Here is a 15859-nt window from a genome sequence, read left to right as displayed (position 1 = left end):
AGATTCTTAACTTCGGTTAACGAGTTTCTTACGAGCCGACCTCCACATGTTTTAGCTTGCATTTGGCGGTCCACCAGCTGTAGTATTAGTCCGCCAATACAGTAATCGGTTCTAAGGCTTAAATTCCTTACCCTTTTAGTAAATATCAAGAAGTTTATACTATTCAATAATTTAAAAGTTTAATATTAAATTTTTTAGTCATTTTAACAATTATTGAACATAACTGAAGGTAGGGTCACTAGTTTGTGGCACCCCATCCAGCCTGCCAACACAGCATACAGGCGTCAGTCTTTGTGTCTTTTCAGTGGAGGTAACATCTTGCTTGAGACTCTCTTCAACTAAACGCTTTTTTTCTGTGTTTACAAGTAAATTATTGGTCATTTTGAAATTTATTTCACATATTGACAATATATAATGCAGTGCAGTGTTGATTTAAAGAAAATAATCTTGAATTACACCAAGAAAACTAAAATTTTATAGGTGAAATGGCACCATGGGGTGACTTCTCTTTCACCCCAATGCCTTCTCTTCTCCCTTCTCCTCCACCCCCATTCTAATTCCCATCATCATCATCATCATCATCATCCAGGAGCCTTCTATATACACACCTTTCTACCTTTTTTGTTGAATTTAGGCAATTTTCGGTGAGCTGGAACCAATTACCCAAAAACCCATTGAAACAATGGTTTCGGTTAACGAGCAACCTTCTAGAACGGATTGTGCTCGTTAACCGAGGGACCACTGTATACCACACTAAGATTCGAAAAAAGTAACCCCACATTCATGAAAACTTAGATAACCTGATAATTAGGCCCCTAGTTGATTTCACCCGATGACTAGACACCATAACACTACCGGGGAGGGATTAGTTAGGTTAGGGTGTTTAATCTTATGGTGAAATATGTTGTGATTATTCTTAAGGAGATCTGAAAAGTCTATAATACAAACCTGCGTATGTTCTTGCCATTCTGTATGCAGTGTGCCTGACCAAGGTTTCTCAATATGGGATGTGGGTGATCCTTTGCTCTTCTCTAATTTTTGGGGATTTGAAGCTTGTGCTGAATTAAACAAAGACTCTTGCATGTCAAGTAGATTTTCTAAGACACCGCCACCACTGCTACATCCTGGAGGTTCTGTATATTTTGATTTACTGGAGTTATTTGGCTGAAGCTCCCTGGTATCTTCTCTTTTAATAGTTGTTTTTTGAAGACCAGACTCATTATTAATTTTTGAAGGATTTGAGTTCATGGTTTTTGATTTCTTTGAATTTTTATTCCCTTTCCTTTCTTTTTCAATTTTACCATAACTGGAACCGAGTTCATTGTGTGATTCAATTTCAATATTTTTGTCTTTTTCATTTTCTATCTTCACATCAATCAAAAGTGGATTACAGCTTTCGTCAGTGGAATTAGTTTCTCTTTTTACAACAGGTAGCAATTTTTCAGCTTCACTCGCTTTTGCCATTCCTTTTTTCTTTGGAGATTTTTCAGCTTCACTCGCTTTTGCCATCCTTTTTTTCTTTGGAGATTTAGAGATTGGAGACACAACAGCTGGCTGAGCACCAAAGGTATCATGATTTGCTGTAGATGTCAAGTCGAGGAAATCATCATCGTACTGGGTGCATTCAGTTTGTTCTTTCTTTTCATATTGAAAACCCAGTGGAGATTTCATTCTGTTGACAAGAACACATTGCGAGAAATTTAGTTTTCAATGCCTATTTAACAAGAGATATCTTGCGTAGTTATTGCCTTTAAATTAGAATGGACAGTGACAGGCAGAAATGAAGCAAACTTTAATGTATTCTGAGTGATTTAATTAACTGTAAAAATAAGAATATTGTGGGATGAAATGGCACGTTTGCAGGAGGCTCTCTACTTTCAACCATCCATATAAATAAAAATATTACAACAGGAAGACATATAGAGCAATATGTTAATGAACATAATCATCAAAAGTACACCTCACCTGAAAAAAGGCACTCGCTTAATCTCCGTCAATGATGCTAATGCAGATTTTTTATAAAACAACTGCTTCTTTTCCATAGGAGTCCAAGTTTTCTTGACCATTGGCTTGTCAATGAACACTACTCTGTGATTCCTTTCACTTCCATCAGCATCTGTTCAAAAATCCTATATTCAGTTAGATTACATTGATGAATGACACCTTTCACTTGATGACTTGTGAATTTCAGACATCATAGATTAAGACTTATTCATAAATCAGTTACGCTTCACCATCACAGTCAAGTTGTAAAAGGAATTATTGGAAGCCACAGTTCACTGTCTAAGGAAAGAAGCAATGAGCGGCACATCAGCAGACACACAAATACAACCTTCATCTGGCTTGGCCATAATGGGGATGTCAGCCTGAGAAAAACCATAGGCAGCGAGTAATTAGCATTAAAAAAGTAATTAAATCTTTTGAGATGTCATTTAACAAGTACAGTAGTTATGCAGATATCAAATTGCAGACAATAGACCATTAATCAGCATCTTCAGGAGTACACATTATGAACAAAATTGGAGAGATTAAGATTTTAGGCTGAAAACACTTTTTCTTTGCGAATTGAAATTTAATGTGTTTAACTACTTAAGTACATCCACAGTAACACATAAACTTCAAAATGTGACCTTGAAGAACCAGGGATGGAGAAACCATTGGTTAAAAATAAACTTAAACAAAATTGTTTTCTGGGGGGGGGATGATATTACAGTATGTTGGTTTCAATAAGTTTTAAGTATATTAAGTATATTTGTAGCCCTTTTTAAAACTTTCTAATATGTTATTTATCATAAACATTACATTCAGGATGATTTAGCAATCATTTATAGTCCTTTCCATCTCAAAAATTCACTGTCAAAGGTCAGATTTAAAAACACAAGCTTTGATCAGTCATCCTACATGATTAAAGGCAAAAACTAAGTTTAAGTTCATCTTAATGCATGGAGAAAACTATTCTACTTTTACAGTTGAAAGTTTTAAAGAATTCATTTAAGTACTCAGAGAGAGAGAGGTAACTTGGCTCCCCTGGACCCATATAATACATGATCTGAACACAGTAGTCAGAGACTCAAGAACCCAACCATAAACAGAAGCAGTCACCAGTTATACTGGACAGTGTGCAACTTGGCTCCCTTATAATCAGGATTTGATATGTGTGAAGTCCTGTAAGAAAGTTTATTATCACCACTTTCACCAGTGTATAATACAATAATTCACATTCATAACTATATTGAACAACCACGGGGACATAACACATCCCTGTCTAACACCCACATTTATTTCAAATGTTTCACTTTCTTTCCCATTTACACTTACTGTTGTTCTGCTGTTCTCATAGAATGCTTTTACTGCATTTAATAGCCTTCCTCCCACCTCATACAATGCTTTTCTGTTCACCCTATCATATTATGCCTTTTCCAAATCTACTATAAATCGTTAAAACTATCTGTAAGTAATAAAACCCAATAAAAAACATTAAAACCAAGAACAAAGGCATACCGGGTTAGATTAAAAAAAAAAATTGGTTTGGCTAAAATCAGCCAACCCTGATTGTCAGGTGTCATTACTTCAAGTCTTAGTCTAGACTTCAATCCGTCTGGTTAGTTCTAGTTGTTGTTCTCCTTCACCTTGATTAGAACACAGAAATTAGTGCACTTATCTGTTTTCAGCCTTAGTATCTCATGGTGATTCATGCAATTCTTAAGGTTTGGAGGCATATACCTCTGTTTTGATCATACTACAGTTCAAGGCTGTTCCTGTGTGTATGGTCCTGAGCTCATGCGTGGTGTTGCCATGGTCAAGCAATTTGGACTGTGTGAGGTAGCTTTTACTGTGCTACCAGTAAATCTTAGCCGTATCACTGTAGGCTATAGTATGGCCTCCATTTAGCATAAGAATACATGTACAAGAGTAGATGGATTCATGTAAAGTGAAATTAAAGTAATGAAAAGCAAAATATATCTGAGGAATATACCTTAAATCTTATAGCTATGGTATCTATTTCCCTGTTATAATTCTTTGATGACCTTGACAATGCATCACAACCACATATTCATTCATAAAACTACTCTCTAATTCTCTGCTTACCTTTTACAGGATATGACTTCACTTCAACAGGAATATCCCACTCCTTGTCAAAGTTTGGCCCATAATTGTCTGCTATGATCTTCAATGCACTGCTTGATATGACTATATTGGCTTCATGTTTCTGGGCCAGGTATGCAGCATTGTGATCTTTACTCACTGTAAAAATAACACATTTAAACACTTTTTAGATATCTGACAACTGATATAATAAATATAAACTTGAGTGAATTAACATCCAACAATTAGATGATCCCATAAATGTGTGATAGATTATATCCTGTTTTCTATCCCAGTTGGGATCAGGTGAATCATGTAAGTCTATGGGGTTGAAAAGACAGATACCCAGGACCAAAAGTTTTATAAAGACACATGTTATAGTCATTTAGAGAAAAAGGAAAGAGTTTTCACTGTCACATAAACAAATGCACTCATACTACTTAAATATACTACTGAATGAATATACATACTGTTATTGCCGCTGGCTTCAGCTACACAGTGCTGGCTTTTGCTGCCTTCATCACCTCCACTCAGCACTGAGTGTCTCCCAGCACCTACAAGTATCACCTTACCCAAACGAAACTCAGGGACAGGAGTGTGAGTTGGTATGTTCACTACACTCGATGGGGTGGCACGATACTGTGTGCCAGAGGTGTCCCGAGCCCCTATCCATGGTCATAACAATGAAACGCTTGCTTTATGGCTGCGACGTTTACAAACATCTGGCGAGGTCACAGGTCGTGCGGCCACATGGGAGTCACAACACCTCTACAATCTACAAGGGAGGTCGCAGCGTACGTGGTAGGCTGAGAGATTTATGGGTTTGTTTGTGTAAGGTGATACTTGTGAACAGCATATTGGTTGAGGTGCTGGGAGGTACTCAGTGCTGAGTGGAGGTGCTGAAGGCAGCAAAAGCAAGCACTGTGTAGCTGAAGCCAGCGGCGATAACACAAACTGTACTGTAAGTGTAAGTAGCCACTCATTGTCCTTCATCTGCTACAATTAAAGAAAGTGCACTGTAAATATGCACTATTAACTCTAATTCTGTTTACGGAAGGGATTTTTCAACAATGTGACGATTGAAAGTACCCAGGAAGGAGAGCTACACATACTCATAAGGCGGACAGCCTTGAGCCCCATATAGTCCGACTCTGGGAAGTCTTGTTGTACATGTAAAACAACTGGGCATCTTGCGAAATGCTAAATTAAAGGTTCAAATTCCCATGGTGGGTCACGGCTGTTAAGATAGACGAACATTGAACCACAGCAACAAAAGTTTGAAACAACAGCACTCAATAAATTTTAATTTTTCATGTAAATATGTAACAGTTATTCCAACAAACATATGATAGCTTACCTGGAGTTTTGTAAAGGATGTCCTTAAGGTCTTTTTTCTTATCTACTGCTGGAGGTTGCTGTATTGATACAGATTCATCTACCAAAAGTTTGTTTGCAACATGGCAGTTGGGGATTTTTATCCATGGTATGCTTCCCTAAAAGAAACATTAAGAATGGTCATATAATTCAAAACTGTAAGATGCATGAAAGATGCAGAGTGGCAGGTGTGGTGTGTAGAGGGTGACAAACTACCTCATGGGAGGGACGGGTGGAACAATACATTTAAGATGAGGACAGAGAAGGGAATAAAAGAGAATAAAGGAGATCTGTAGTGTTAGAGTGGCTAGGAGGTTTTTCTGTCATGAACACCTCCTCAAAGGGGAGTTCCATAATATTATAGATATGGTAAGAAGCAGTGGCATGTTTTTTTTGTTTGTTTTTTTATACTGTGTTGCCTTTTCCCGAAGTAAGAGAAGAAAACCTAGTCAGAATGTACAACAAGCTAAGGAATGCATTCCTAATCATACAACCTTTAGCTATGTAAAATCATCCCACCACCAGATTTTGATGATTTAAGTATACTCAAGTCACACTATTTCACACAGGGAGCGCTGACCAAGTATTTTATCACATCAAAGTCATTTGTTGAGTATTTAAAAAAAAAATTCATTGTGTTGTAAAGAATTCAATTAAACAATTTAAATCTTTAATATCTTCCACAGCAGAAAATAAATTAATAAACTGTAAGTGCCAAAGAAATTTTATTGTCAGATTTAAAATCAGCACCTCAAAATTACCAAAAGGAAACTGCTCTCAACCATGTTACAGATTTTTTTTTTAATTTGTTGCCTTGTGTTATATACCTCCCGTGTCTCTAAAGCACCAGGACTGCTAGATACTTAAATTAAACAAATGTTAAATGTAAATTAAATGTAAAAAAGCCACAATTTTGAGCAACATATTACTTCACACACTGTACTCATATGTACTAGTACATTAAAAGACTAAAATTTGTATCTTTTGTGCAAACTATATGATGTTTATAATCAAATTTATCACTATCTTACAAGGATTCCAGCAATGTAAGTTATATTCTGCTAAGTTTAGTCTGTTACATTCTATAATATAAAAACTTTAAGCCTAAAACTACCTTCACCCTGGCTGGGAGGGAGGGAAGCTAAGTGCCCTCTCGCAATTTTGTCCGGACTAAAGGAGGTGCCGGACCATCAGTTCCCGGAAAATCTGTGGTGTACCTGTACTTGCTTTTGATACCCTAAACACAGACTGTCACCCGCTTGTCTCTGAAGCCAGACACAAGCATATGTGTTTTGTTGACAGGGGTATCAGGATCAAGCTGCTGTGGATCCCCTCTCACATAGGCATCAGTCAACGTGACAGAGTTGATGCCTTAGCTAAACTTGCATTCAACAATGACAATGTTGAATACAATCTAAGACTGGGAAACAGAACCTTAAAAACTGTAATTAGGAAGAATTTGTTGGTGAATTTGAAGCCAGTAGACAAGTGCAAACAGGCATTACCGGTAGTTAATCCAATGTTTACCACAATATGGATCAAGTAAAACCTGTACAGTATATGGACCAAGTAACAAGATAACGTGATTACAAGAAATTGTTGCTTCTAGACTAAGGTTAGGATATAAGTACCTGAGGCAGTATGCCCCTCAGGCAGATGTCAACAAAACTAAATGTAAATTGTGCAGCCAGACATATGGCCACACACTGTGTAAAAATATAACCGTTTAGGGACAGATCCAAGCCACTGTGTATGCTATGGCACAGCACTTTATCTCTGATGGCAAGATAGCTGATACTGTACTGTATGCTAAAGCTGTATCCACACTTGGCATCTAGTACCTACCAGGAGGTAATTTCTATGTATCAACCAAGACAAACAATGTACACTGTAACATTCGATGCCATAATATCTGGACCACTGGGGTCTGATAAACACCCCCACATGATGTGTAGGAGGTGCACAATAAACAAGCTGCTGTCTGCAGCAAAATTCAAAATTCACCTAGAAGACTGAATTTATCATGATGGCCCTGCAGGATGTGCAAATATCAGGAGACTAATACAGTATACTTGAGCATGGGGTCATGTGAGACTTTCTTAGGATGTCTCATACATAAAGTTCATGACTGCATGGTTAAGTTCAAAGTCATAATAAAAAAAAATACATGTATATGCAGTAAAAATAAAATGTATAGGACATTTCTATATACTGGTAAATAAAATTACTACAGAATTCTTTAAATTTTACTGTCCTGTACATTAAGATAGAAAAAGAATAATCCCAAATGGTAAGAATATATTAATAAAAGTTGCTCACCAAACTTAACAGGTGACCAATGTGGGTAAAACATAAACTGTTGAATCTCTTCTTTGGGTCTTGTGGACAAATAGGTATTTGCTGCTCATCAACATATGAACTCTCATACTTGCAAGAACGTTTACATCGGTGCTGAAAGATAAATTAATGCATGAGAAATTCCAGACTACAAGTACAAGTATTGCATTTACTATCCTAATCTTAATGGTAATGCATTAAAGATAATACACATATTAGCAAGTGATCTTCTTTTAGAGAAAAATAAAATAGGTCCGAGATGTTCAATCCTAAGACCACACTAATAATATCTTCTTTAATTCATCTCAATTTTGTATCTCCCCATGAGTGAAGGATTGACCAGTCTTCCTTTTTCTTTAATCCACTTATTCATATTCAAGTTGCAAGACAAAAGAAGCAAATAACTTGATATGATCCAATGAGAGTATTTAAGTGAAAAAGGAAACATCTTCCTAGTCATCCCCTCCTGGGTGCTTTACATGGGATACAGCACCCAGGGGCAAACCCAGAGTACATCTCTCATCAAGATAACTGTGTAAGTAGAGGGGTATGGCTCAGACTGTGTGGAAAATGGATCAAAGGCCTAATTGCTCTCAGTGAATGAACCAATCCAGCATCAATTGATTGTCAGATCCCATGAAAGGTTCCTCTATATCCTGATACTGAACTCATAACAACACTTAATAATCTCTTGAAAGGGAATAATTGGTGCAGATCTAACTATTTCTAAGGTCGTGGCAGGACAGACTTTTCACCGAAGGACATTTGACCCAACGGACATTGAGCCTTCAGACATTTGGCCAAACGGACAATAGACCGAACTGACATTTAGCAGAACGGACATTTGGGCGAATGGACATATGGCCTTTTTAATTATTATTTTTTTCTTTCTTCTTTGCAATGTATTTGCTTTATAAAACACAGGATTATAGGGATAACTACAATAAATTTTTTATTTTGTTTTATTTTTTTCTATTTTTGCTATGTTAGATTTGTTAATTTCTTTCATTTTTATATCAAATATATATATATATATATATATATATATATATATATATATATATATATATATATATATATATATATATATATATATATATATATATATATATATATATATATATATATATATATATATATATATATATATATATATATATATATATATATATATATATATATATATATATATATATACTGTATATATATATTTTTTTTGTTAGGTTAGGTAATGCAAGTCCAGTCTTCGACTTTGTTTTTGTTTTTAGAACAATAAATTTGGCCAGTTGTCCATTCGGCTAAATGTCAGTTCGGCCAAATGTCCATCGGTGAAATATCCGTTAGGCCAAATGTCCATTGGCCAAACGTCTGTCGGCCAAGTGACCGGGAGCCTTCTAAAGTTGAGTATACAGAGCAACCTCATCCAACACCGAAAACAAAATAACCTGGAATTTTATTTCAAGAGCATACACCTACAGTACTGTACTAGTGTTACAGACTTATCCTAATGCCTCTCTTTAGATATCCAGATATTTATGTATCTGTTCCAGTCACCCATGTTAAGATTTCCTAGTCTTAGATGGTAATAGTGTTTGCATTGTCTGAGCCAGGCATTTGGTCATAAAACTTGAATTTGAGTAAGACAAATGAATGGCTAGACCACTCTATCAATGCATCATAAAAAGCATTTTGTACGATCTAAAACAATTCTCTCTTCATATTCAATTCAGCAGCAACAATCTTACTACAGGGGGTCCCCGGGATACGAACTGATTCCGTTCCTGAGGACGTTCCTAAGTCAGATATGTATGTAAGTCGGAACACATGCTATGTGCAGACTGTACTTACAGAACAATGTTTAAAATCTTACTATATTATAGCCCAAGCCCTTATATACATCTAAAATCAAATAATTTAAGACAAAAGAAGAAATTGAATGACAAAATACAGCAAATGAAAGTAAAAAGTAAGTCATCAGGTAAATAAAATCTGTAAATTTCTAGTTTAACCCCATTCGTATTGGCTGGCGTTCGTAAGTCGGGGACCTCCTGTAGCCTGACTAAATCTCCTTACCCACACATTCTTATCCTTACCAGTCATATCTTACCCAGATTTGTTGCCCGAAAGCAATTACAATCATGGTACTACCTGTACTGTAATCCTATACCTGCACTAAAATATGAGATGAGGTCTTATGTAGCTTGTTACTCACCTGTACATATTCATCTATATAATTAGTTATTACATCCGGAACTTTATTGTAAGCTGTCATCTGTAGCCTGGCAACCTGATGTGAGAACTGCATGAAACAATTCTGTTCTTCATACACACGATTTTGAAGTCTCTAGATGAAGAAAAGAATTTTTTTTTTATTATTTCTTTTATGCAAAATATGTAAATGAAATTTCTTAACTATCTCATCTAAACTTGACGACAACTCTAAATATCTGTCATGATATTAAATTCCATACAATAAAATTACAATAAACTATTGCAAAGTACTGTATTTTATGGCATATAAGATGCACTTTTTCTGAAAATTAGCTGTTCTAAGCTATTTATTATTTATGTCTCTGCCTTGCATTATTTTTTTAGCCTTCTAAGCCTTTAGTTTAATTAGATATTTGGTATATGACCTAAGCTGTTGCGTCACCAGGGATCCTTTTACAACAGGTATCTATACTAAATCATCAGCATACCCCAGTACTGTATAACAACTCCAAGAACAAATAACCCCTAAAATCGTGTGATGGTTTCTATAACACCGTGATAAACACAAGGGGCTCACAAACTGGGGAAAAACCTCTACTTTCATCTTATATTTCTCACTATGCCTGCCATTTTCTCTCAGAGATTGTCAAACCATCAAATAATGCCATAACCACTCATACAAGAGACTCCTCAACTCCTAACTTTCTCATTGCCAGTGATCAAAATATGTGCGACTTATAAAACTTTAACCTATAAGAAGGTAAGTTCTCACCAAGTAATGTTGATATTCAGCTGTTTCAGCAGCAGTCTTGGCAGCTCTGATCTTGAACTTAAGAAAAGCTCGAAGGTATGCCTCATGCTCATCATGAGTAAGAGAGGATTTATACGGGATCAAAACAGGGCACGGCTTCTTGAGAAAAAAGCAATGTTTGTTGAAGACACCGTCTATCTGAAAAAAAAATATATATACACAGTAGTTATAAAGCAAATTAACATCACTTTTACCAGTGACAAAGAAAACAAACTCTACATTATACTATACTATGATGAACAAGCTCAAATCAAAATGACATTGAGTCAAAGCCTATACAGTACTTGCAGACTCAAGCCCTCATCTCTGCAAACAAACAGCATTAAATAATAAATTTGATTTGGGTTTGCTGGTATGATTTTTAGCATTTTGTTCACGAGAAGACACTGAAATATTCACCTCTCCCAAGATATATTTAGGGTGGTAAATATGTTGTCCAAAATTAGTACAGTACATAAACTAAAGAAGGAATCAGACAACCAGCATATACCAACACATTATAACACAATGTGACCAACACAAAGGAAAGCCTGATGAGCACATGTTCCATAGTGCATAAAATTATGTAATTTATATACAGGTCCTGTACTAAATTAATTCTTGACAATAGAAAAAAAAGTACTTGGTCAACCTAACAGCCATAAAATTTCTAGAATTTGGGAAAAAAGAATTAATTAATGTGGGGAATAATAAAAATCCAAACAATAAAGTACGAATTTAAAACTGAACAGAATAACAAGGAAACTAATGTACATAAAAACATACTTCACTGTCCAATTTTTTTTTTATCTGATGAGCTACTGCTTCTTCTTTTTCTTTTTCCTTCTCCAACTCTTTCTCTGCTTCTCTCTCTCTCTTCTCCCTCTCTTTGTGACCCTGTAATAAAAATCAGATTAAGAAGTACCTTTTATGTACTTTTTTGGGCTATCTTTGAAATTACAATATATTATGAGTACCTTCAAAGAATATACAATAGTAAAAACTAGTGTTCTTACTACAGAAATGAAAACATGAGTCAACATTTAACAACCAAGTACTGTACATTACAATATACAACACAGTGTATATTTTTCCATATCAAGACAATTTATCATAAGTTTTTGTAACTAAATATAATGGGGAAAAGGGTGAAAATTTTTCTAACAAGTCTATGCATCAAACCTAATGCTCCAACACCAGTCTAACAGCATTACATAAAAAGTGCAGAATTATAAACATGTAATACTATATTCTAGCGAAATTTTCTACAGAGGAAAACTTCTTTCTTACTTCACAAATAGATAGAAATGGGTGGAGGAATTGTAACTTTCCTACTTTGGGTTTTCCCTTGTCTTTATTGAGCATGAATGCGGTGCATGCCGCTTAGGCCCTCTTGTGCACCTTTCTCCTTATGTTGACTATATTTAAAAAACAAACTAACCCCATCCAACCTACCTAACATAACCTTAAATAGATAACAAAATAAAATCTCTCAATCCTTGGAAATTAGGTTAGGTTAAGTAGGTCTGGTTGGTTCATCATCATCATCATTTTATGGCCATTTTCCACACTTGCATTGGTTAGTTGCTATTATACCTGACGACAGCTGTTGGGTAAAACAATAAATCATTATCATGAAGTGTTTTTGCAGAGTAATGTCACAGGTCACTTGTTAAAAAGTTTAAACCTAAACACTAGAAGTTAATTTTTGTCTAAAAATAACACTACAGTACAGTACTGTACAGGACAGGTACTAGTATGTTTATATTTAACACAAGAAAGATTGTGTCTAAAAGTAAAAAGCACAAATCCTTTCTCAGAGCATTGTTTTCATCCTCTTACCAGAAGTCACTGTCACGAAAGGATTTTTTCACTGAGGAAATTCTATGTCATTTCATAAAGAAAAAGATCTATTCATGCTTATTATTTACTATCAGATATGTACTTTACCTTTGCTATATCATTCCAAACATCATCAGAAAATTGTATGATATTAGAGACAATGGGCTCTTTGGTGACATAGTTGGGGATACAAGGGCCACCTGAAGCAAACAGGCTGCAGCAATCTTTCAGCACTGCATAACTTATGAAAGGATCATCTGCAACCACTGGATCAAATCCTTTCGATTTTTGCCTGAAAGACAGAAAAATCATGGGCGGTCCTCGGTGAATGAGATGCATTCCTTATAAAGAATTTGTTAAGTGAAAATCCGTTGAGTAGTAAAAGATATTTTCTGATGCATTCCTATGAAGTAATTTTTTGTCTCACTGACTAATCAAACTAGTAACTAAAATACAATAACATAATCACAAAGTACTGTAATTGAATATAGAACATGAACAAATATTTAAATTAAATCACCAAGAAAACATTTACATTGGGTCCCTGTTTTTCTTCATGAATTCTTTTTCTTTTCTCCTCTTTATTACTGGTTGGCTCTAGCCGGTTGATCGGTTATTTCTATTGTGCACTGTTGGTAATTACTGAACTAGCTCTAAAATGTACCCAAACATACACCAGTGTTGGTCACATCTGCTCTTATATTTTTTTTTTTTTTTTTCTTACGGGAATTAGCCAACCCGGGCACAGGTCAAACGACCCACAACGGAGCCTGGGGGGCGAAAAAAAAGGAACAGAAAGAAATTGAAAATATAGAGAAAAAGGTTATACTGTATTAATCTACACCATCAAAGGCCATCAAAACAGTCTATGGTATATTATTCCAAGAGTTCACAACAGGGTTGGCAATATTGTTCACCTCATTAAAAAGCTTTTTGTTTTTTCAATAAAACCCACCAAAAAGTAGGCAGAAGGGGTTTTTCAAAATATAGATTACCCATTAAATAACTTGTTTTGTACAGTACAGCACAGTACTGCATTACCTCTCAATACTAGTAATATCACGGTTGTCAGATTTTAAAGCTGAGCGATTATGGTACTACTGTAGTTAGGAAGTCAAAACTGCATGGTTGCGGGTTGTTTGGTTTAACCCTTTCACCGCATCAGCCAATTTCGGTGGTATTCCCCAACAAGTGCCCAAATTCACTAAAAAATAAAAATGCTTACATTAACGTTTAAACTACCTTTTTTTTTAATGAAAAAAGTGTGAGGAATCCACATTTAACAATTGAAAAGTTATAACGTAATAATATCAAGGGTAAATTTACGATTCTGTGGGGAATTTTTTATTTTTATTTTTCCTGTGTCCATAATAATGAGCAATATCGTTAAAGTAGATATGTCAGATAGCGTAAACTGCAACGTAAATAGTTTATCTTCCATTGAAATCACTCGAAAATTGTGACCAAGTCCTAGGTTGCTGATCTGACTTTCTGCCTTATTTACACACAATTGCAGGGTCTCAATTGTTTCTCTTAATATTAACAATGCAACATGCTGTATATCGTTTCTCACTCTTGATTTATTTTTTCGTTAGTGAATTTATTTATGGTTATTACTATTAGTATTTTTATTTTTTGGTTATAATTTTTATATATTTTTAATATTTATTATTAAATTGGCCGAGTTTCTGATTAAATACATCAGAAACCAAACATCTAGACCCCTAACTTTCACTAAATTAACCTACCTTAACCTAACCCCTGGCAGTGTGACATGCCTCACGGCCCCAGACAGCTCGCGGTGGGAAAGGTATGGTGGGTGGAAATTTATTGATCTAATTTCTTAGGCCACAGCCGCATAGAGCGCAGGCGGGTGCGGAAGACTTTGCAGCATTGTAACCCACAGATGTGGCCGCACTAGCAGTGGGCGCAACCTGGCAACAACAAATGCCCGCTCTCAGTGCGGCCGCGGCCTTAGGCGTTCCTCACTTGTGCAATTTTTCTGAAAGAAACACGTTTCCAAGAGGCTTCAAGGGTTGAGGAAAGTATATATGAGGTACAAACTGCCTAAAAGTAAGTGCTTCTATATGATTTGAAGAAGTGGTAAACCAAATAGGTATTATTTTACTTTACGGCATAGCGCGCCCAAAGTTATAAACTACTGAAACATTTCGATCTCCCTATTCTGTGCATTTTGAACCCATTTATATATACCATTCGGTAATGAAAAATAGCAACACAATTGAATTTAATCGATTTTACGTACTTTTCAGTCTTCGTCTGTGAGACGTTTTTGGCGTAATATTGATTGATGTTATCCAGTCGTGACCAACAATGTATCAATATCATCCCGCAATTTTTTTTCGACCAATCACATTTGGATGTTTTCAAAGGAAGCAGCCTGGGTATGGATTTGAATTTCAATGACCAGTGTGACAATGGCCATGGTTGAGGTTGGGTGTCAATCGTACTCCTAAAATTATTTTAAGTTTATTACCGAGTTTTAGAAGAAAGACGATCATTCTATCCAATTCTTAAGTAATCACGGTGTTCTCCCTACGTCTGTTGAGTGCCCGCACTGTAAGTTACCTTGTAAATATAGAAAGGACAAGAACCAGTGGTTCTGTAATCATTCAAGGAGGATCGTGCTACACTTGTGCCACTCTAAGAAGGGTCCGACGAGGAGGTCAATAACCCTGAAACTATCCCTGGTCCTTCCACTTCTAACTAAGGTATTGTACTTTAGGACATGGTGCACCCCAAAGTTTTAGAGTACTGAAACATTTCGGTTAGGTTAGGTTAGTTTAAGCTAGGCCTACCGGGGTCCGGTTAGGTTAGGTTTCGTTAGGTTAAATGACTGGTTTTTGTTTTCTCCCCCACCCAAAAACCCCCTATTTCCCACTCTCCCCTATTATTGTTGGGGGGCAAAAACTATCCATTTCCGACAACAATGAAGGTCAGATTCGTTTAAAACACATCAAAATACAAAGGAAAAACATATTGGTCAACCCATAAGGTCTCATGACCTATCGTAAAAATTTACCAACGAATAATAACCGAATAAAGGACTATGGTCAACAACCCTGTTATGAGGACGGTACTCTGATCTGATTTGGAAATGTAGCTCGTCAAATTTAACTTACTATGCTTTCTTTAAAACCACAAATCCCCTATAATACCCTATGTGGACCCCAGGTAAGGAGTATTACCTTGATACTT

General features: G+C 35.8%; 1 protein-coding gene across 3 annotated transcripts in view; it reads right to left on the bottom strand.

Annotated features, from left to right (window-relative positions):
- The window catches only part of LOC121871237 (little elongation complex subunit 2-like), a 47822-nt gene that overhangs the window by 24713 nt on the left and 7250 nt on the right, over nt 1–15859 (bottom strand). For all 3 annotated transcript variants that reach the window (XR_006089850.1, XM_042373448.1, XM_042373446.1), the window contains exons 3-11: nt 12749–12932; nt 11585–11695; nt 10781–10957; nt 10010–10141; nt 7780–7911; nt 5444–5579; nt 4090–4245; nt 1966–2116; nt 949–1672 (exon numbers count right to left, since the gene is read on the bottom strand). Coding sequence is in view for 2 of the 3 variants with exons in the window: in XM_042373448.1 (XP_042229382.1) it covers nt 949–1672; nt 1966–2116; nt 4090–4245; nt 5444–5579; nt 7780–7911; nt 10010–10141; nt 10781–10957; nt 11585–11695; nt 12749–12932 (1903 nt within the window). In the remaining variant the exon portion in view is untranslated. The remainder of the gene's footprint in view (nt 1–948; nt 1673–1965; nt 2117–4089; nt 4246–5443; nt 5580–7779; nt 7912–10009; nt 10142–10780; nt 10958–11584; nt 11696–12748; nt 12933–15859) is intronic.

The sequence above is a fragment of the Homarus americanus genome, unplaced genomic scaffold (assembly GCF_018991925.1).
Source record: "Homarus americanus isolate GMGI-L3 unplaced genomic scaffold, GMGI_Hamer_2.0 scaffold40565, whole genome shotgun sequence".
Classification (NCBI taxonomy): Eukaryota; Metazoa; Arthropoda; class Malacostraca; order Decapoda; family Nephropidae; genus Homarus; species Homarus americanus.
The sequence above is the reverse complement of the archived record's forward strand: the minus strand, read 5'-3'. Positions and strand labels throughout refer to the sequence as shown.